This window comes from Sardina pilchardus, chromosome 8 (assembly GCF_963854185.1).
Source record: "Sardina pilchardus chromosome 8, fSarPil1.1, whole genome shotgun sequence".
In the NCBI taxonomy this organism is placed as follows: Eukaryota; Metazoa; Chordata; class Actinopteri; order Clupeiformes; family Clupeidae; genus Sardina; species Sardina pilchardus.
This window is the reverse complement of record NC_085001.1, coordinates 10,103,942-10,125,564: the sequence shown is the minus strand read 5'-3', so window position 1 is coordinate 10,125,564 and position 21,623 is coordinate 10,103,942. Positions and strand designations below refer to the sequence as shown.

The following is a 21,623-nucleotide window of genomic DNA, read 5'->3' as shown; positions in this document are numbered from 1 at the left end:
TCAGGACTAGAAGTGAAGCAATTGCTTTTTGCCATAATGCGGTTTCACCACAGGTGAAGACCTTGCATGGATAGGACATTTTTGGTTTCCACAACTATTATTGATGTAATTAAATAATACTGTGCGTTTAAAAAAAAAGAATTTTGTTTTGTTTTGTTTTGTTTTTTTGCATTGGGCTATATTGTCCTTTTTAAGGAATTGTGGGTAGGCTACATTCACAGTATTACCTTAATAGTTAATACCTAATAGTTAATAACAGCTCTTCATGTCATTGTTTCTAGCGCCGTGGCCAAACATGTCTTTTTATAATAATAATGGTAATAATAATAATAATAAACCTTTACTTGGAAAAAGACTTTGTAGTCAAGGCCAAGAAAAGATTCATTTTCCTTTGCAATGTTCTTTCAGAAAAAAGGGAAAGAAAATGTGGAAGGCCTTTCATTTGTTCAAAGAGGCCGTTGAGATGTGAGGGAAAGCTCCTGAACCCCCTCAGCATGAGATCCCTTTAATTCCTCCTCCACACCTCTTGAGGAGCCCTGGCAACTGCCCATCACCTGCTGCCCTGCAGCCTCCCTGGCTGCTATCTATATTGTGGGTACCACTGATGGAGGCTGCGCTGACTGATGCTCCCTTATCAGTCCGTCACTTTCTCCCCCGCACGATGAAAGCAGGGGTCGAGGGCCAACGTATATCTTATCTGTCCAGGTTGGGCCGAGTCCCCCGTCCGCTATTCAGCTGAAGTGCAGGGGACTGGACTGGCACCAAGCTCTGAAACCTTTTATCTTCAGAGAGGCAATTTGACCACATACCCTCCAAGAATAACAAAGCTTGAGGACATGTGATAAAATCTTTATCTTTGGGGGTGGAATAGAGGGTGACTTATCCCATTACAAAGTTGGGATGCTTTAACCTGACACTAATCGGCAGGGGTGGTGGAGAGGATAGTTGAAACTGCAACTGTCTGTAACAGAAGTGTTTGCAAGCAGATCTTCTTTAACTTGTCTTCTTTATCTGTCTATCTATCTATCTATCTTATCTATCTATCTATCTATGTATCTATCTATCTATCTATGTATGTATGTATCTATCTATCTATATCTATCTATCTATGTATCTATATATCTATATCTATCTATCTATCTATCTATATCTCTCTCTATCTCTCTCTCTCTCTCTCTCTCTTTCGCTCTCACCAGGTTAGCTGAATGTTGGTCTTTGTCTTACGAGGTCCGTATGTCGTACCAAGTTAAATCCCTTGTCATACATGCTTATGCGAGCATACCTTGACAAAACAAACAAATCTCTTTAGCAGAAAAGCATGCCTGATGGAATATGGAATATAAGCACGGCTTAGCGGGATTTGTGGTCGTGCTCCGTTTGCTCAACAGCAGAGCAGAAGATGGTATAAGGTCAACACTCGCCATAGCGAACGGGCTATCCCACTTCATCTGAAAAGGGCAGCCAATCATTGTGTTTGTCTCCACTGTCTGTTTGTACACTAAGCTGAGGCTGTATGTTGACAGACATGACCTTCATGTCAGGCCCTAATTAACTGGTCATTTCTGGGACAGGGAATGATTTGTTCCTGTTAGATCAATGCTGCTGATGTGAATGTAGACCATAAAAGTCCAGTGGGACAAAGAAGAAACACAGGGGTATTAAATTGCACTTTCAGACGAGGAAATATATTACGAAGGTGCTTCTTCCATTTTTACAGCAACCTGTATCGGGATTGCACTTAAGCAGACCAATTTGTTCCACTAGGGAAAGCAGAAATGCTTAGATAATGGGTTTGGGTATCATGGGGTTTGTCAGCATTGTTTGCCATACTTTATTAAATCATAATGAGCAGACAGGGTTTAGGACAGTCATATTTTTGGAAGGGAAGTGAAGGTTGAGTTGCTATTATGAGCAACTGAATGGGGATTGTCCACACCCCGAGATGCACCAAGGCTGTGAAGGATGAGAGGACAGCCTGAGTGGCTAGCAGCGAGTTTAAAGAGATCAGCTCTCTCCAGTGCATCCTATGTCAGTAATATTTGGAGCGTTTTGAGGTGTGTGTGTGTGTGTGTATGTATCTGTGTGTGTGTGTGGGGGGGGGGGTCTTTGCCTCTGGTCTAACCTCTCAGTAGTCCGGGCTTCGGGGCAGTCCCACACTTTGAAGCCGGCTCTCTCTTGTGCTTTAAAGTTCTCAAGCTCTGTCAAGATTTATCCTCCGTCAGGTGGAGATTGGCTGGAAGGCAGAGGCAGGAGGGCAGCCTGCTTTCAAAGGCTTGCTGCATGTTAACGCTGTCCTCTTCTTCCTATCGCTGCCCTAGCCGTGTCTCAGGTTGGTCTGTGGTTTCCTGCTAACTGCCCGAACAAATGCCACTTCAGCATTGGCTTGATTTAATTAGGCTAATGTTTAAACTATGCACTTCTCTATTTTGCAATGTTGTCTGTCAATACCACTATTGGCTTTGTTTGTAAATTAAACGGGATAGGCTGTTATCTCAGTCACTGTGATCAATGCTTACAGGTGATCGTCATAAGAAAGGAAAATCGTTGCCTTCGTGTGAAGCAAGCCAGGGCTGGAAACTAATTTCCAAAAAGCTATCTCTGGGGGATGACATCAAATAGAGGAGATTTGAGGAGAATTTTTCCACCGTGGTGTTTTTTTTTTTTCTTCTTCTTCTTCATTCTTTTCACTCCTTGCAGCCACAGTGGCAAACCAAACTGTGAGCACAACTTCTTCACACTACAGGAAAATGGTGTCAGGCTTTGGGCTTGTGAACGCTGCTGCAATGCGAGGGGAACTGTTTAAATAATGTCAGGAGCATGCCAGCCAAATTACATCTGACCCCCGCAGCTAAAAAACACTGGACAAATGTGACTGCTCATTTGAATATTGAGCCTCGCCATTGATTTGCGTTCACAGCCATCAATAGCCTTCGTCCTGATGGCAAAAGCCGCTGGACAAATATAAATCTCATCAGTGTAACAGGCCAACGGCAAAGGGGATTTGCGCTGTCAGGTTTAAGAAGGGGTCCTTAACCAAACGACACAGTGCACAGCCATGCCAGGAAGCGAGCTAGAGGAGGAGGGCTTGTTTTTCTAATCTTGCTAGATTACTGACCCGTGGCCGGAGACTGACGTGTGGACTCACTTCAATAAATACGGAGCACGGCATATATCTCCTCCACATCACCCTCGGTGGCAGTTGATGGCCAGTGGGGAGAAGAAAAATCTTTTTAGGGCCGCAGTGAAGATGATGATAAATGCTGTCTGGAGGACATGCCCTCACATAGCGGATGGCTCCGATGTCAACCCCTCCTCGGTCAAATTGAAACCACTCATCACTCAGCAGGATATCAGGAAGTGTCTGTGTTGCCTATGTATTTAAGATGACTTATGAGGCTGGCACTGCTCTTTCCCAGGGACCATCATTTGGTATATTTTGAGAGGCATGTTATTTCTTTCTTTAGTGACTCCGTTGGAGACTGAATAGTCTCCTTAACAGGCATGCTTGTGGATTCATTTAGAAACAAATGTCTTATAGGCATAGCATTGTGTGTGGGCATACATTATGTATATTATATAATGTATACCGTTTATTTATTTAATTCGTTTATTATTTATTTGTTGTGTTTACTGTACACAACAGCGCCTCTCCTCTGAAGAGAGACAGCAGAAAGCAGATGTTTGGATAAGATGGCAGGAGCCGTCTGCTCTGTGAGTGCGTCCCTCTCTCTCTCTCTCTATGCGGCGCATGGCGGGAGTGAGCTGCAGCCGCGGCTCATTCATTCACTCCAGTGGGCGCCGCTGCCTCTCAGAGATGTGCCAGTGAATGCAAATGGTGTGGAGCGCCGGACGGGCAGGCGGGCGGGCGGGCGGGCGAGGGCTGGGAGGGAGGATGCCTGCTGGTTTCTCTGGTCTCATTAATGAGCGTTGGCCGTTCTTCACGCCCCACACTGCCCCTCCCATGCGCACACCCCCACCCCTGCACCGGCCCCCCGCGACTCCTTCCTACCCTCCCCTCCCCCACTCTAACCCAGCGCAACGCAACGCTACCCGCCTCCTCTCAACCTGCTCTCATTCTGCCCCTGTAAGAAATAGGAACCACAGATGCATGATTCAACACTGCAGATGCATCTGGTTATTGAGAGTGGCTGTGTGTTTTTTTTATTTTTATTTTTTCATTATTTTTAGAAACCTCAGAACAGTGTTACAAACGTGTTGCTGCTCTGCACGGGAAAGACCACCAGCCCCAAACCGGCAAGTGTGATTACACACTGTGGTTGTGTACTCCGCGAGTGACACAGCGGCACCAAGACCAATCTGTTACCGAGGAGAGAGAGAGAGAGAGAGAGAGAGAGAGAGAGAGAGAGAGAGAGAGAGAGAGAGAGAGAGAGAGAGAGAGAGAGAGAGAGAGAGAGAGAGAGAGAGAGAGAGAGAGAGAGAGAGAGAGAGAGAGAGAGAGGGCCATGAGTCCTGCACCCATCCGGCTGACTACCCCAGTCTGGGATAAATAGTGTAGGCTGTCAGTGGCAGCATGCTGAATTAGAAATAAAGCCAAGACTTTGGGGAGGTGCAAGGCGGGGGAAAAATCATATAATTATGCCTAGCATGTACAAAGAATGCTATATTTAGGCCCTTTTACTGTGAGAGAAGGAGGTCATGTATATTTGATTACAAGTCATGGGGGATCATGGTGAACACTAGGGGGCAAGCTTGTGCTTTTTTCTATAGTATGCATCATAGCCCTGTAAAGAAGACCTCTAAACTTGGCCTTTTCTTCTGACTCACTCTCTATCTCCCTCCCTCTCCTCTCCTTTCTCTCTCTTTTGCTCTTTTCTCGATCCCTCTGGAGGGTTGAAAGTTTCTCACATTAATCTTAATGTATAAATAATGTTTGGCAGTAGGATAGCATTCTGATTGAGGGAAGTCATTTGGAGCGTAATCTTTCCGTCTGGATTAAAAATGCATTGCTGATGATGCCTGGCGCTTGGCATCACAAGGCAGTGACTGCTTCGATTTGCATCAGCCCCTCTGCCGGTTGTGTCAGTTCAGGCCTCCGATCAAATCCTCGTGGGGCGACAGTCTCTTTTTATCCCATGCTTAACTCCCTTGTACCTGCGCCACTGTGCCCCCCCCCCCCCCCCCAGATCCCTAGCTACAGCAGGAGTGGCTTGCCGTGCGCCTGCCTGTCGTCTCCAGCGAGATGCTTAAGGCAGATGGCTCCGCGGTATGCTAAAAAAAGGAGCCGGCGGTGCAGCTGAGCACCCGTTGGAATGGAGCGAAGCCCGTCTTTGCAGGATATTGCTCTGGGTCGTGTAATGAGCTTATAATGGTGCCGTGCTGCTTAGACACCTCCAGTAGCCGACAACCTTTATTTTGTTCCCGTATTCCTCCTTTTTGCTTTTGCAATATGTCGTTCCATTTCCCTGCCAGGGATCAAACATCCATGACTTATTACTGAAAGGGGCACCGGTGTGAAAGGACAGAACATGCCTGTCTGTTGACCCCAGCGGTGGCAAGAGCTCACGCTCTTAAAGCACAGGGAGTCAAGATGCCCTGACAACCTACAAGGTTGAGGACAAAGTGTTAAAAATCTCATTTCACATCCTCCGAGACTCGACCACGAAAACAAAGCAGAAACAATAGTGGGAATGACCCAGCTAACAGTACCTGGAATGGGAAACTAAAGCTCCTTAAGTCTTTGGCCTTCTGTGTTCTAGAAGCATTAAATTGTGTGGGGAAGGTCACTGGGAATTAATTAAAAAAAGGGCACCGTCTGAGCGTGTAAGCGTGTCAATAAACACAGGCCGGAGGAGGTTCGACAAAGTGCACTGTGCTAGCGTTTCCTTTGACACAGTAGGCAATTAGCGTGACAGTCCTTGATGATGACACTCACCGCGTAATGGGAAAACGTCCAGGCTCAGCAGTGTAACCAGAATGGCTTTTGTCGTGTGCTGCTGTGCTGGGGAAGGCAAAGATGGCCGTTGACTTTGCCACAGCCCCAGTGCTTTTGTTTGGGAGGCGAGTTCATGTCCACCGAGTTCCTGAGACGTCTGCTGCAGTGTGATCTCATGCGAGACGTGATCATAAGCGACGGATTGTGTATCATGTTCCTTGCTATTTTGCTGGCATACGGTCGTACGGAATTGTTGTCAAGAATGCTGAATTATTTTAATCTCTGCTGAAATTGACTGGAAATATTAGATTTTGTTCCCCATGGGAAAATATATGTTGCGAATCAGGATCAAAAGTATAAGGCGATATTGATGGGATTTGCGGTGTACTGCTAGGCCTTAATCCATGCATTAAAACATAGACATGGGTGATCATACTTCACTATCAGCTTAACCCCACCACAGCAAAAGGAGCCATAACATCATAACAGTCCTGAAGCTAAAAGGACTAGCATTGGTCCCGCTCTGGTAAAGACTAAAAACCGGTTTAATGGGTGTTAATGAGCAAAGCTAATGGCTTACTGAGGACATGGTGGGGTTCACATTCACATAGCCATCAACCCCACCAGTGGAACTGACATTTAATTCATAGGAAACAGGATCTCACGCGCACACCGTTCCCGGGAGAAGGGGAGGGAGAACTGATGGATGCCGCCTGTTTTCTTTTTTTTCTTTTTTCCTTTAAAGACGGAAAGAAGAAAAAAAAAACAGGCAGATTGTTGCTCTCCTGGGCAAAATGTGACTCATTAGCCGGGCAACAAAGCAGGAAAAGTCCCATGTCATTTGGGTCATTACTGCGCACATATTGCACACACTCATGGGAGAGCAATGGGGAGGGCAAATTACAGCAGAGCTGGGAGGATGAGAGGGGAGACTCACTCGGCACACTCTCAAGACGGGATACAAAAGAGTCGGAGACTGACTGGTGCTCCTGAAGAGGCCCATGATGTTTTGGACTGTAATCACATTTTAGTTGTGACAAATGGCTAAATGCATATCGGGGGGGTTTTGTGCACTTTGTGCGCCCCTGTGAAAATGCTGGAGGGCAAAGAAACAGTGGCTCCGAATCCCGGCTCTCTGGTGGGAGGGAAGGAGGGAGGGAGGGAAGGAGGGAGGCAGGCAACCGCTTTTATCTTTCTCTCCTATCAGCATCATGTTGCTGGAGCTCCCTCTCTCTCTCTCTCTCCCTCTCTCTCTCTCTCTCTCTCTCTCTCTCTCTCTCTCTCTCTCTCTTTCTCTTTTGCGCTCCCGTGAAGCTGGCTCCTTCACTGGGAGGCCACTGATAGGGAACTCATCCCAGCCACGTCGCTTGGCTCCCGCCGTTGTCATGGACACGACTCCGCGGGTGTATCTTCCATTTATCAGATGGCCACCCCACGACGCAATGTGCCTCAGAACATTCCCCTACCCGCACCCCCCCGTCATCCGTCACCGCCCCCTATCTGTTGTGGCACCACTCGTCACCCTCACGTCTTTTTCTCTCCGCCCGCTTGTCACATGCAAGATACGAGGAGGAGGGGGGGGAAGCAAAACAGATGGGCATCGTTGCCTGTGAGCGCAGGCCTACTGAATGCAGGCAGCTGATGACCTTTAGGAAGAATAGGAGTGGTGGCTGATCCGGGGAGAGGTTCAATGTAAAGCAGTTTATTATCAGCGAGGCAGACAGAGGCTTAGGAGGTACAGTAGACCGTATGGGGGGCACAGGGCCCCCGCTGCCTCGGGGCCGTCTCTCTCTCTCTCTCTCTCTCTCTCTGCCGCCCCTTTGCAGCAAATCCATTTTCTGCAGTCGGGAGCTCGTCGGTGTGGATGCCGCAGAGCAGACGCAGGTGGTAAATAATGCACAGGCTTTTTCTCTTTATTTCGCTCAAGATGTGCGCGCAGCCCAGGAGATTGTCTGAAGTGCACTTATTAAAGACACTCAGCTTCTGCTTTCTTACTCCCTCCTCCTTTCCTCTTTTTGGGGAGTGTGTGTGTGTGTGTGTGTGTGTGTGGTGGGGGGGGTGGATGGCATTGAAAAACAGTCCCACCTCAAAAACTCTCTCTCCCCTGGGCAATGGTGGAACCTTTTTACAAGGGAACAGAAATGCACCATAACACACTCAGCCCCGTTCCCCGAATGCCCAAATCCCTTGCCACTCCCTCTCCCCCAAAAAAACCCAAGATGGCCCCAGCCGCGATGTTGGCGTTTTTAAAAACCCATCGCAGGAGAGTGATGGTCTTGTTCCCGCAACATAGTCCAGCCCTGTGCTCTGCCTTGTAATTGCTGGCTTACGCCGTTGACAGCAGCAAACATCAAAAGCCGAACAGATGGCACACACGTCCACATCCCTCTCTGGAAGGGATTCAGCAGCTCGCTGATTGCCTTCAAGTTTGGGGCTTCAAGCTTGTCTCTCTGGCTGCCATATACATGGTGAGAAGAGGATATTTCCACAGCTCTTCTCTCTCTCTCTCTCTCTCTCTCTCTCTCTCTCTCTCTCTCTCTCTACCCCCCCCATCCGCCCTCCCCCCTGACCACCCCACATCTCTCCCCTCCCGTACTCACCCGCTCAGTTTTGGGCTCTCAGAGCTGTTTTGCATAAAGAGGTCATCGTTTTATCTGATCCTTCCAATTCATTTTTTACACTCATTTTCGCAGCTGCGAGGCTGCCCAGACAGGGATTTTGATGGAGCTGATTGACTCTGCTCCATCAGTGACGTGGGAGGTTACCAATCCAGCCAGAGAGAAAGCGCTTTTCGTGGGGACTAATAGGTGCAGGGAGATTACCATCCGAAGTAAAACAGTCCAAAGTGAACAGATGACGCTGGAGTGTACATATAAAGTGGCACTCTGAGAGTAGCTTAAAAGTGCTTCATCACAGTCTAATGTTGATAAGTACAGCATGTTTTTTTTTTTCAAGGTAGAAGTCTTGCAAATGCTTGAGCCCATTTCTCTTTTCTTGAGATGAAAAAGCCTAAGCAGGATTTACATGTAGTGAATGCAGGGAGATGAAAGCAGTGCAGTTTGCTGAGGCTTTTTTTTTCTCTTTCCAGGTCAAACCGCCTCAAGGGTGTTTACACATGGAAACTAGATAGATCTCTGAGAGGCTGCACAGAATTAGTTCAGAGTGCGGAGAGGTGGGGTACCTCAGTCCTCCCTGGGCATCAAGGGCCCTCTTCTCTCCCCTCCTATACAGTCTTCCTATAGAGAATTGTGGTGTTTCACTGACTGTGATGCTGGTGTGAGAGAAACCGCCATCTTTTCTCTACATTTCCAATTCTTCTTCATGTCTGTGACGTTATTTTGTTTTGATTCCAGCATAAAATAGGTTATTGTTCTCTCTCTCTGCTGATTATGCTTGTAGCTTCTTTGTAAACAGTGTGCAGGGGATGCTTGTTTAGCAATGTATTTTGTTTTGTTTTTCAGTATAATTTGTCCAAATTCAGTTGTATTAGTTGACGTGGAACCAATCAGCATTGTTTAAAATGTGTTATCCTTATCCTTGCTTATAATCTGTTACACCTTGTTGAATGCAGCTATTTGTTCTTTCATTCCTACAGTTATTTGTCTAGTGTAGGTTATGTGCTTAAGAAGTCAGCTTGTCACTCCTGTTTTTTTAAATACACTGTTTCTTTTAGTCTAAAACATCCAAAAATGACCTTGTCATAGCAACATAATGCGAAGAATTGTAAGTGCTTTGTGTCTGTGTGTGATTTCCAATCCAACGTTAGCGTACAAACCAGCTAATAGCAGCGGCTTGGTCTTTGAAGAGTGCTGTGTGGCTGTGTTCAAGACGACTTGTAGTCTACCAAACCTCACATGACGCCATTGAGTGGGAAGCAATGGGGCTTGAACTAGGTTTCCCTCTTTCAGGCAATCAACACTTCGTCTCAGGAGCGTGGAATGGAGGGCTTTCATTTGATTTGCTCAAATATCAATCTCTGAGTAGAACCAACTAGACACACCAACCAGAAACTAAACCCCTGAAAGACAGCACATGTCAATAACATTGAGTGAAAAGGACTCTTTCAGCAGACAAAATCCACTTTCTCCTCCAGCATACTTATGCTGGCGCCATGACTTGCACATTTCCCGTATTCAGCCTTGAAGAGCAATGTGGATAACTGTAGGCCTATACCTTCAGTACTTCATGAATAATACCATTGAACATTCCTCATTCTATCCTTTACAGTCTTCACTCACTCACCGTGAGGTAATTAAGAGAACATGAAGTCATTCCGCATGACGCTTTAATCAGGTGCGCTGCTCTGCTCTGCTCTGCGTGCAGAGACTCATTACTCTGCCAGCCTCAGAGGGATGTGTGTTGAATTTCGACGCGCGGACAACTTTTGCATGATTACAAACTTGCAGGGCGAAGGAAGGAAGTTGTGCCCTCCTCCTCGCACCCAACATATAGATTAGCTTCCAAGGGCAGAGCCGACACGCTGTACCAAATGCATTAAGCTCCATTTTGTCGGAGCATACCTTTTGGGTCCAGCCCAATCTCCGTCAACTTGAAGTGATGGCGGATGACACACATTTGCCGCCTGTCAGCATAGTCAGCGTGCTGCTCCGCCAGAGTGCAAGGTTGCAAAACCTGAGGCGACGCGAGGAGAGCTTACTTGACACATCAAGGCAATAAGGAACGTGTCAGTGGTGGTTTACCCCTAAATCAATACAAATTCATATTTCTGCCTCATTGAAATGACTTATAATGTGTAGTTGGTGGGCGTTCATAATGGAAGTAGGAAGTATGCTGATATATACATTCAGCAGCGTATAGCAGATGTTGGTGAAAACAGAGAATCATGAACCAGAAAGATCAATACAGTATTTTTGACAGCGTTGTTATTTACAAACAAGACTTTTTGAGGGGTTAATTATTTCAATAAAGGATCAAGATGGGGGAAGCTTGTTATGCGTTGTGCCATAATAGTCTGTGGGGCATGTCACGTATCTCGATGTTAGTGAACCTGTCACATTTATGTTACCTCCGAAGCAGGGAGCGAAGAATAAAAGAAGTCCTATCAGTATGAATGAATGTTTCACATCAGATGTTGGCCCTCTGCACCAGAGACCCCCCCCCCCCCCCCACACACACACACACACAACACACGCATACACACACAAAAACACACAAAAACACACACACATACACACACACACACACACACACACACACACACACACACACAATCATCACTCTCAATTCTTCACAAAGCACTTCACAAGGGAGATGATAGCATCATTGAAAAAAGCCTGTGTTGATGATGAAGCTCAAGCTGCATGCCGCTGAAGCCGCGGTGAATCATTAGGGGCTTATTTCCTTTCATTCTAGGGTAATGCCTTTTTTTACCCTCAAAAGGTTGGCAACCCCGCAAACTTCCAATTGAATTCCATCGCTAATAAAGGCTTTAAAAACATGCACTATATTTCAGTCTGGGGCAATGGGAGTACGTTGTTTTTGTAGGCTGGAGATTACATTTTGATGGCTTCATTTGGAACACAATTAATTGCAAAGTCAAAAAAAGGTGGCGTGTTTGTGCTTTGGGCACCTCCAACAAGCCAGTTGTGTGGGTGTGGGTGTGCGTGTCTGTTTATGTGTGGTTGTGTCTATGTGTGTGTGTGTGTGTGTGTGTGTCTCTGTGTGTGCGTTTCTCTACATCTGGCACACATTAAGGGGAAAGCTTTTGCACAAGCTAAAATTAATTAGGCAGCCACCTCCTCTCCTCCCTGTGCTCCCCTTTCAAACAAAAAAAAAAAAAGGCAAGAAGTATATCCGTCCCACCATGTTGCAGTGGAGCTATGGGCACAGTGCACAAAACTAGGACACTTCCATCTCCCCTCCTCAGCAGGCCCAGGGATATATTTAGATTAGCCATTCATATTTACTCAGCAGATGTCCGTATCTCTAAAGTATTCTTTTTTTTCCTCCCTTCTTTCACTTACAGTACTTACTTCACACATTCGTCTTTGCCAAGTGAAAGATCACATGGATGATGCTCTGTTGCTTTCACCAGTCTATTAATGTTTTTTTTGAACTATGCGGTGGAGCATTCAGGAACAAATTACTGTAACAGAGGTCTCATAGAGTCTTGCCAGCCAAGTTTTAAGAAGACAGGACATCAAAATATTTGGAAGGTTTTTTTTTTTTTTTTTTTAAATAGCTTTGTATTCCCTGTTGCTATGGCTACACCAGAGGTGTGGAGAGTTGGCAGGCTACGGTTCAGATAAAGGGAGACCGTTCTCCCAGCAGCTCATCAAGACAGAAACCACACTCTCATCAACATTGGGCTTTTCATGCCCTTTCGGTTTAATGTTGCCCCAAAATCCCCAGTTATTTTCATGCCCTTTCGATTAATGTTACCCCAGAACCCCCAGTTCTGCCACGAGATTCCCGTGAATCTGGACCACCGCCAGCTCCCCTGTTCTCATCCTCCAAACTTTGATCTTTCTAACGAGACAACTTGTCCAAAAAAGTGCGGTCATAATTGGTGGTCGATCTCAAAGCTCCTAATCTCGATCTTGTTCATTCTTTATCTACCTTCTTTACCCCCCCCCCCCCACCCCATTATCTCCGGACACCCCTGTAGCACCACCCCTTCTCCCCCCCCCTCGTGCGGCCGGTTCCCTGTGTTATGTATGAGCCATCTGCCGGGACGAGTGTGATGTCAGACAGCAGGCCGGCAGGTCCTGCTCCGCTCTGATCCACGCGCTGATCAGTGTCCTCGTCCTGCTCCGCTCCATGCACCAATCAGTGTCCTCGTCCTGCTCCGCTCCGCTCCATGCACCAATCAGTGTCCTCGTCCTGCTCCGCTCCGCTCCATGCACCAATCAGTGTCCTCGTCCTGCTCCGCTCCATGCACCAATCAGTGTCCTCGTCCTGCTCCGCTCCGCTCCACGCACCAATCAGTGTCCTCGTCCTGCTCCACTCCACGCGCTGATCAGTGTCCTCGTCCTGCTCCACTCTGCTCCACGCGCTGATCAGTGTCCTCGTCCTGATCTGCTCCACGCACCAATCAGTGTCCTCGTCCTGATCTGCTCCACGCACCAATCAGTGTCCTCGTCCTGATCTGCTCCACGCACCAATCAGTGTCCTCGTCCTGCTCCGCTCCACTCCACGCGCTGATCAGTGTCCTCGTCTGCAGTCCGGACCAACAGCCTTGCAGCGTCAGCAGCCATCTCACACGCCGCCCCGCCATTCCTACTGTATAAAATAAATAGATAACTAAATGAATGAAACAGGCCCTGTTAAATCAAAAAAGAACTTAGGTGCTGGTGCTGGTGCTGGTGCTGGTTTCATTTATTTGTTTATTTAAAAGGGACAATGCACATCAATTAACATGCTTTGTTTACACTCAAAATGTAAATGTGCCAGAGTTAGCAAAAGAGCTCATTTTCATCTGTAGTCCCTTTGGTTGTGGTGGTGGAGGGGAAGGGGGGATACCCCCCCCTCGTGCCGAGGTTGCAACCGAATAATGGACGCGCGCGGCGCATATCCAGCAGTGCAGCTGATTTCCGCACAACAGCAGAGATACGGTGTCCGCTAATGGGGCGGGAGAGGTTTTCAGGGCCGCTCTTGTGGTGGCTGGAGGGAGAGGGGAGGGGAGGCGGGGGCCCGGGGGCTATACATCCATTAGGTGTTGTCTCATGCTAAGAGGGAAAGTGTGGCTCTCAGTGGCCTGCGCTAAAAGGCGATTTAAAACCCGAGAGGGGTGCGGTATTTGTTACCGTTATTGCATTAAGCTTATGGCTCGTGTCTGTGTCGTTGTCAGCGCGAGTTGAATAATTGAAGTCTGTTCTCATTTCCTCTGTTTTTCCTTCTGTACTTCAGTTCAGCACACAGCATATTATATAACTTAGTAGTGACATAGCATAAAATGTTTTATAATATCTCATTCCGTATTTATGTTGGCATGTTTCAAGAGCATCTGGTTTTGACAGTGAAACCAGTAGCCTGACTAGCATCTGAGACACTGAAAACCAAAGATTCTAGAACAGAGCTCTGTTCTAAAATCTTTGCTGAAAACTATCCCATCCATGAGATTTAAAAAGGTCAAGTGAATGAAAAGCTGATCACTGATTGGAGTTTGTAGTGGAGGTCAACTGAATGAAAAGCTGATAGCTGATTGGAGTTTGTAGTGGAGGGAGAGAGCAGTCACCACCACACTTGGCCTTGAGCCTGAGTGCTACACCTGCAGCTTGATCACCATGGCAAAGCCAGGCTTGGTGATATGGTAGTACATAACTCAACCATACTGTAGGTCTTTTGTAAATACAAGATGCATCGTTTGTGTTGTGTTTGTGTTGTAATTTCCCAACTATTTGCGGCTTATACGTTGAGTTTCTTCATTCATGAGGTTAATACACAGAGGGGAGTTACTATTGTATTCATATGGTGTTGTTTCTTTTAACTTCCATAAAACACTGTCCTGCGGCTTATAAAGGGTTAATGAGGTTAATACACAGGAAACTACTGTAGGTATTTTGCTAACCACACTCAGAATGTTGTTTGGATGTGATGTTATACAGAATCATTTTTGAGTTATTATTTCATGTGCATACCCATGTAGGCCTAGGCTAGCAGCCAGTACTTGTGGCCATCATCACTACAGCACTGGCAGTAACCCTTTCTGTGTTATTGGATGAGCTGTTGGTAAACTCCAGATCCCATCCTCCTCTTGCCCTGCCATTGGATGAGCTGTTGGTAAACTCCAGATCCCATCCTCCTCTTGCCCTGCCATTGGATGAGCTGTTGATAAACTCCAGATCCCATCCTCCTCTTGCCCTGCCATTGGATGAGCTGTTGGTAAACTCCAGATCCCATCCTCCTCTTTCCCTGCCATTGGATGAGCTGTTGGTAAACTCCAGATCCCATCCTCCTCTTGCCCTGCCATTGGATGAGCTGTTGGTAAACTCCAGATCCCATCCTCCTCTTTCCCTGCCATTGGATGAGCTGTTGGTAAACTCCAGATCCCATCCTCCTCTTGCCCTGCCATTGGATGAGCTGTTGGTAAACTCCAGATCCCATCCTCCTCTTGGCCTGCCATTGGATGAGCTGTTGGTAAACTCCAGATCCCATCCTCCTCTTTCCCTGCCATTGGATGAGCTGTTGGTAAACTCCAGATCCCATCCTCCTCTTGGACTGCCATTGGATGTTTTCAGTTGGGCTCCTCAGTTCCCTGCTTGCTCCACAGAACCCCCTTGTCATTCTTCTTGTCTGGTCCCCTCTCTTGTAAATCCAACCGTTTGTCATGAGTGTAATGTACGGCAGCGTAGACATTTAAAGCCCCCTGTAGCCTCCGTCTCGCGTTTCACCACCCCCCAAAAGGTCCGCAAACAAGCGTTGTTCTTGTCTCCATCAACAATGGAGCGCGGTGTTGGCGCGGGCTCCGGATGCCGCTCGGCTCTCACCCTTTGCCCGCTCTCTGCCAGGGCGTATGCAACTCCGCTCTCTGCCAGGGCGTATGCAAATCCGCTCTTAGTCAAGCTGTCACACGCTGCTGCGCTGTGCTAACAGGAGCCCCAACGCTTCTCGTTTCTCTCCTTCCACAATGATCTCAAGTGTGTGGCTGCTGCATTGTACCTCCCCTCCCCGTGCCTTTTACGCCTTCTCTCGTGTTTTGGAGTCGTTTGTTCGATGCCGACAAATAATTAAGGAGACGCCAGAGAGAGGTATCCCCAATTTCGACTGTTTTTTTTTATTTATTTTTTTTATCAATGGCTTGTTGGCTCTGCATGCCTCCCCCTGTCTCTTTTTACATGGCTGAGTGCTTTTCAAATGAGGAGGGAGCCGCAATCAATGCATTTCATGCAAAACTGAGTACGCTGTTAAGCCTGCCTGTAATGACATAAAGAGAACAATTCACTCGGTGTGGGCGAAGATTGTTCCTCCAATAGTCTTGTCGCGCAGAGTGCCATACTTATCAGAAGCTACTGAGTAGAGCTTGGGGGGTCTTGACAGTCATGGCCCTGAAAACAAATAGGGTTTGTCACATGATTCCCCCTCATCACACACACACACACACACACACACACACACACACACACACACACACACACACACACACACACGTGAGGATGTGGGAACAGTGTGTGGCGAAATCGTCTGTGTTGCCTCAGACACGCCGAGGGAGAAGACAAGTGTGAAGTCATGCAGAGGCCATGCAGTTTGATCCCAGAGAAATTGCTAGCGAGGAAGTCCCACCCTGGAAGAGTGAAGTCTTTCAAAAAAAAGTTGAAAAAGACCATGCAGTGTGTGTGTGTGTGTGTGTGTGTGCGGGGTCAATAACAGCTAAATGGTCTACGATGCCGGGTGAGCACGAGGAGGCCAAGGCACCGGGCACGAGTTTAAGAATGAGACGGTGCGCGGAAATAATTGGCAGGCAATTTGGGGGATTACACTGGCACCCAATAGAGGACAATAGGAGCGGGTGCAAAGGGTTGAAGTGCAGCTAGACGGGAGGCGCTTAACAAACCCCTCGCACCAACACCGCGCCCGCACTTACGGGAGCTGGCATATACATTATATGAAAAAAAGAGAGAAGAAAGGTAGAGGCTGGATCCCAGGTTTCGTGAAGCATGCTGTATATAAAAAAGAAGGGACATGAACAAAATAAAAAAAGGAAATAGTGAAGAGGGGGGAAAAAAAGGGCTGTGATGCAGAAATGACTGGGATATATGACAGCTTTGCTGCGGAGGAGCCCAGCTGCGTGACAGTGGGTATGGAGGGAGAATGTGCAACAGAGGGGTGCTGTCATACGCCCGCCCAGGCTCCATTAAACAAGGCTCCAGAATGAGCGACAGAGACAGGAAACGCGGGAGCCTATGACGGCTGATGAAAGTCAAGGCGAAAGGAACAAAAAAAATTACTGGTGCTCTTTGAGTAACTTTTTTTGGTAGAGCATATTGAGAGGTACAGTAAACAAGGGAGGGTGGGATATTCAAGAGATCTGGTGTGTTTAGATGTGTCATTTGAAATCTAAAAAGAGTCTTTTTTTTTTTCGTTGGCTCACTTTGAATATTTACTGTGTTTTTTTCCCCCCTTTTTCGTGAAGCTCTATCATGTTTCCTGCCAGCAGATCCTTCAGCAGAGTGAATAATAAGGCCTTTGACAGAGAGATAAATATCATGATTTACTCATATTAGGTCACAGAGACCATGGAAATTAGTTGCAATTATGGTCAAGAAACATGGGCTGATCCCTTTATCCCTTTTCACCCCAACGCATCAAAGAAGGGCTCTCTCTTTCTCTCTCTCTCTCTCCCTCTCTCTCTCTATATCTTTCTTTCTTTCTTTCTGTCTCTCTCTCTCTCTCTCTCTCTCTCTCTAGGCACACACACACACACACACACGTCTTGTCCAAAGCTAGGGCAGGGTCATCTTATCTCCATGCAACACTCTAAAAAGCACTTCAGACGACATGCCCACACAGGCTGGGCTCCCAGGAGGTTCCCATCTCACATCTCCCTCTCCTCCTCTCTCCTCGCCAATGGAAAAAAAAAGACACACATTGCACCACACAAGCATGAAAGACCAACCACACTTATCTTGACGCAACAGGCTAAATGTCAACCCTCGACCATGCTGGAACGAGATTAGTTCCGTCCACCCTATTAGCGGTAGCTAATTCTGCGCGAGGCACCCTCCCCGTGTTTAGTTAATCACTTTCTGGGGGACTCTGGGCGATTTCTCAACTCCTCGTGCTTTCGCTGGTATAGCGGTAGAAATAGGTCCCCTGGCACAGAGACGGCTTTTAGTGCTATGATGTGGAGCAGATTGCAGACGGCCATTTTGGATGCATTATAAAGTGCAATGGTGAACATCCGCTGACTTGAAACGCTTTTTATGTTAGCGTCCAAGCTGACTGGCATTTCTGTCCTTCCAACTGACAGAATCCATAGCTGGAATGGAAATGGAGAATGTTTTTTGTTGTCTTAAATTGTGGCAATATCACAAAGAACCGTACAAAATGAAAGATTTCTGTTTCCTCACATGTGCTGTGTTAGAGCCTATGTAAGAATCAAACCTAAATTCGGGATTCTTTATAATCTTCATAAATGAAACTTAGGCCTTAGAGATTAATCCTTTTTCACATTTTGAAAAGTCAATTAGCAGGTTTTTCGTTTTTATCTGTGGGTGAAGACTGTCTCTGTGAAGTCTTATGTATCATAATCCGCCATCTCTCAGCTCATAATTGCTCCACAATAATTAAAGTTGGTAATTTAGTTATATCTTCAGTGATTATAAGCATTTAAATTTCATGGACACTTAATAGCTATTAAAATGGATAGATTGCGTGAGAAAATGGACAGACTTCTATTTGACCCAGCACTGAACCACTGTGTGTTTTTTCTCTCTCTCTCTCTCTCTCTCTCTCTCTCTCCGCCCTAATCTGTCTCCAGGTGGAAGGCTCGTGGTGCTGGCGGTGTGGCTGAATCTGGTGCCACTGCTGGAGGGCTGCCCGGCCAAGTGTGTGTGCTTCAGCGAGCCGCGTCCCACCGTGGCGTGCCAGCAGCAGAGCCTGCCGTCCATCCCCGCCGAGATGCCGGTGCGCAGCCAGCGCGTCTACCTGGAGAGCAACAAGCTGACGGTGGTGCGCTCCACCAGCTTCAGCTCGCTGCGCAACCTCACCGTGCTCTTCCTCTTCAAGAACAACATCAGCCACATCGAGGCCGGCGCCTTCTTCGGCCTGGAGCGGCTCGAGGAGCTGGACATCAGCGACAACAACAACCTGCGCATCATCAGCCCCACCGCCTTCCAGGGCCTCACCAAGCTGCACACCTTGCGCCTGCACCGGTGCGGCCTGTCGCAGCTGCCCGTGGGTGTCTTCAGGGGGCTGTTCTCCCTGCAGAAGCTTTACCTCCAGGACAACAACCTGCTCGCCCTGCACGACGACACTTTCCTCGACCTGGCCAACCTCACCATCCTTTTCCTGTACAACAACAAGATCAAAGTGGTGACGGACCACATGCTGCGCGGACTCAACAACCTGGACCAACTGCTCCTGCACCAGAACTTGATCACCTTTGTACAGCAGCGGGCCTTCAGCCACTTGAGCAAACTGACCTCATTGTTCCTCTTCTTTAATAACTTAACTGTCTTAACGGGGGAGACGATGGATCCCCTGGTTTCCCTCCAATACCTCAGACTAAATGGCAACCAATGGATCTGCGACTGCCGTGCCAGAACCCTTTGGGAGTGGTTCAAACGCTTCAAAGGCTCGAGCTCTGAGCTCGAGTGCCACGTGCCAGCCACACTGGCAGGCAAGGACCTGAAAAGGCTGAAAACAGGCGACTTGGAGGGATGTGTCGACTCCCCGTCCCAGGTCCAAACCAGTATCTTCAGCACCAAGAGCCATTCTGGAAAGTTCTTCTCGTCAGACGACATACTGGGGGAGCCCATTCCCAGGTGTTGTCTGACCGGCTACGACAAGTCGTCCATCATCTCCAGCAAAACAATCCCTGACCCCTCATCCTACAACAGTCGCCAAATCACCAACAACCCCCTGAAGGACAAGGAAAACATATCAAAGACTAAGTCGCGAGACGAGCGAACAAAAAACGACACCCGCACCAAGCAGAGCCTGAATGATGGGCCTTTGGGGACATTATCCAACGGCCTGGACCAGTCTCTCGGAAACGTACAGCCTGAGCTGATAGACACCCTGGAGCCCTCCACAGCCCCCTCCAGAAAGAAAAAGAAATGTGTGAAGAAGCCCAAATCAGACACTCAGTGTCTTAAAGGTCAGGGATCTACAGTGGACACCCTGAGCCTTGTCCTTTTGCCCTTGTTCTGGCTCCTGGTGACCATGTCTTAATTAATGCTAAAGAAAATTTAAAAAAAGTCGTTTGTTCATCATGCTCATGACGGCGAACCTGCAGGAAGCTCTACGCGCAGGCAGAGACTGTGAGACGGAATGCGGGCTTGAGCCACAGCTGCGTAAACTGACAAAAGAACAAAAGAATTAAAAAAAAAACAAACAACGACGGCGACGACGTTGAGGATAAATCAAAGAAATGGATGCCTTTACAGAACCCATCAGATTTAATGTATATAAAAGAATTGGTGCCCACATGTTTGTCGTATGTACTTTACTGTACTGTGTCTAAGCAACACTTTGGAGAGTTCTCCCTTCCCCACTTCCCTCGCAAAGTTTGTACTGGAAGACAAAGACGACAGTTGACAGCCCAGAGGAAAAGCACACGACGGAGATGAAGAAAAAGGATTTCAGTAGTGAATGCACACAGAGAATGTTGGCGTTGTAAGAGCTGGGAGGTGACAGGATCTCTGTTCCCTACGTTTTACTCAAAGTGATGCATTTGTTCAAAACTGTTGCGTTTTTTTATGTTTTTAAATATTTCAGTAAAGAAAAGAAAAGTTTATTCTCCCCAAATATGAGTTCTGATTTCATCACACCATGGTTAAAGATGGCATTTGTTGAGGAATGCTGTCTAAATGTTCACCAAGACTGCGATGGAATTATAGATATGCATTTTATTTTAGTGTTGTACAAGTATAAATATATTATAAATAAAATATCTCATTTTCTAGAGATGTTTTATGGAGTATATTCATTTATATCTAATGAATAGGTATTTATAAAAGCTACCCCCTATTGATGTCTGCAGCTTTACAACGGAAAACATAGTAGTTCACTTTTCAGTAGGTCATTGCCTTATATTGATCATCACAACATTTATATATATAAAAAGTTAAACACAGGATTAATATTTCAGTTGCTGACATATTTCATAAATTGAAATGATGTGCAGAAAGTTGGTGATTATTTCCTGTCACTGGGAAAATTTGATTTATTCTGAAAATACTTGTCGGACCTGTTGAGCTGTAAAACACAGCTTTGATACCCGGTTTATCTTATTCAGCAGCTGTCTTCATTCAAGTCATTTATTAACATATGCCGTTCATTGTTTGGGAGTCAGGCTTAGAAAGCAGACACTTGTGTAACCTATTTTGAAATCCATTTAGGCTGAGCTGCTTCAAAAATTCACTTTGATGTCTCACAATGGGTTTCTGAAGAGCAGCTGAGGCCAGTGATGAGAACTGTGTCGATACGTAGACAAATACAACAGAAGCAGAGAGTGGAGGTTTCCACCCCCACTTCATCCATTACCAATGGCAAGACTTGTAGTTTCCCAAAAAAGGGAGAAAAAAAATGCCCATGTAATCCGATGTAGACGAGGAAAACACGCTGCCTTACACCACCGACTATCCTACTATATGCGGCGTGCAATCTCCTCTCAGCTCGCTAGCAGATGGTCAGCCCGCTGTGATATGTTCATTGTTTGCGGATGATGACCCAGTGCTTTGACAAATCTGGCCTCGTATCAAATCCCAGTTCTCCACATTTAGCTACTTCTGCCGCCTCACTCCATGGGACTCTGGCTGCCCAGAGATTGTCACACTCCAGTATGAATGGCTTTGGCCAGCACCTCGTGGTTTAGCCAGCCCGCATAGGCCGCCAGTGCTTCCAGACAGAATTTAAGCGGCGTGTGTGTGTGTGTGTGTGTGTGTGTGTGTGTGTGTGTGTGTGTGTGTTTGTGTGGCATGTTGTGCGGCAAACGTTGCCTTTCATGTTTACCGGAGAGGAAAGGTCACCATCTCCAAAGTCACAGGTGCTCTCCCACCTTCTCGCGCTGACATTCAGGAAGTCTTATTCCTCATGGATTTTTCCC

The 21,623-nt window shown here is 47.0% G+C and overlaps 1 protein-coding gene across 1 annotated transcript in view; it reads left to right on the top strand.

Moving 5' to 3' along the window:
- rtn4r (reticulon 4 receptor) overlaps window positions 1-20,472 on the top strand; it is a 34,790-nt gene extending 14,318 nt beyond the window's left edge. The window contains exon 2 of the mRNA XM_062543971.1: window positions 18,333-20,472. Within this exon, the coding sequence (XP_062399955.1) occupies window positions 18,333-19,747 (1,415 nt within the window). The 3' untranslated portion in view covers window positions 19,748-20,472. The remainder of the gene's footprint in view (window positions 1-18,332) is intronic.
- Window positions 20,473-21,623: the final 1,151 nt, after the last annotated feature.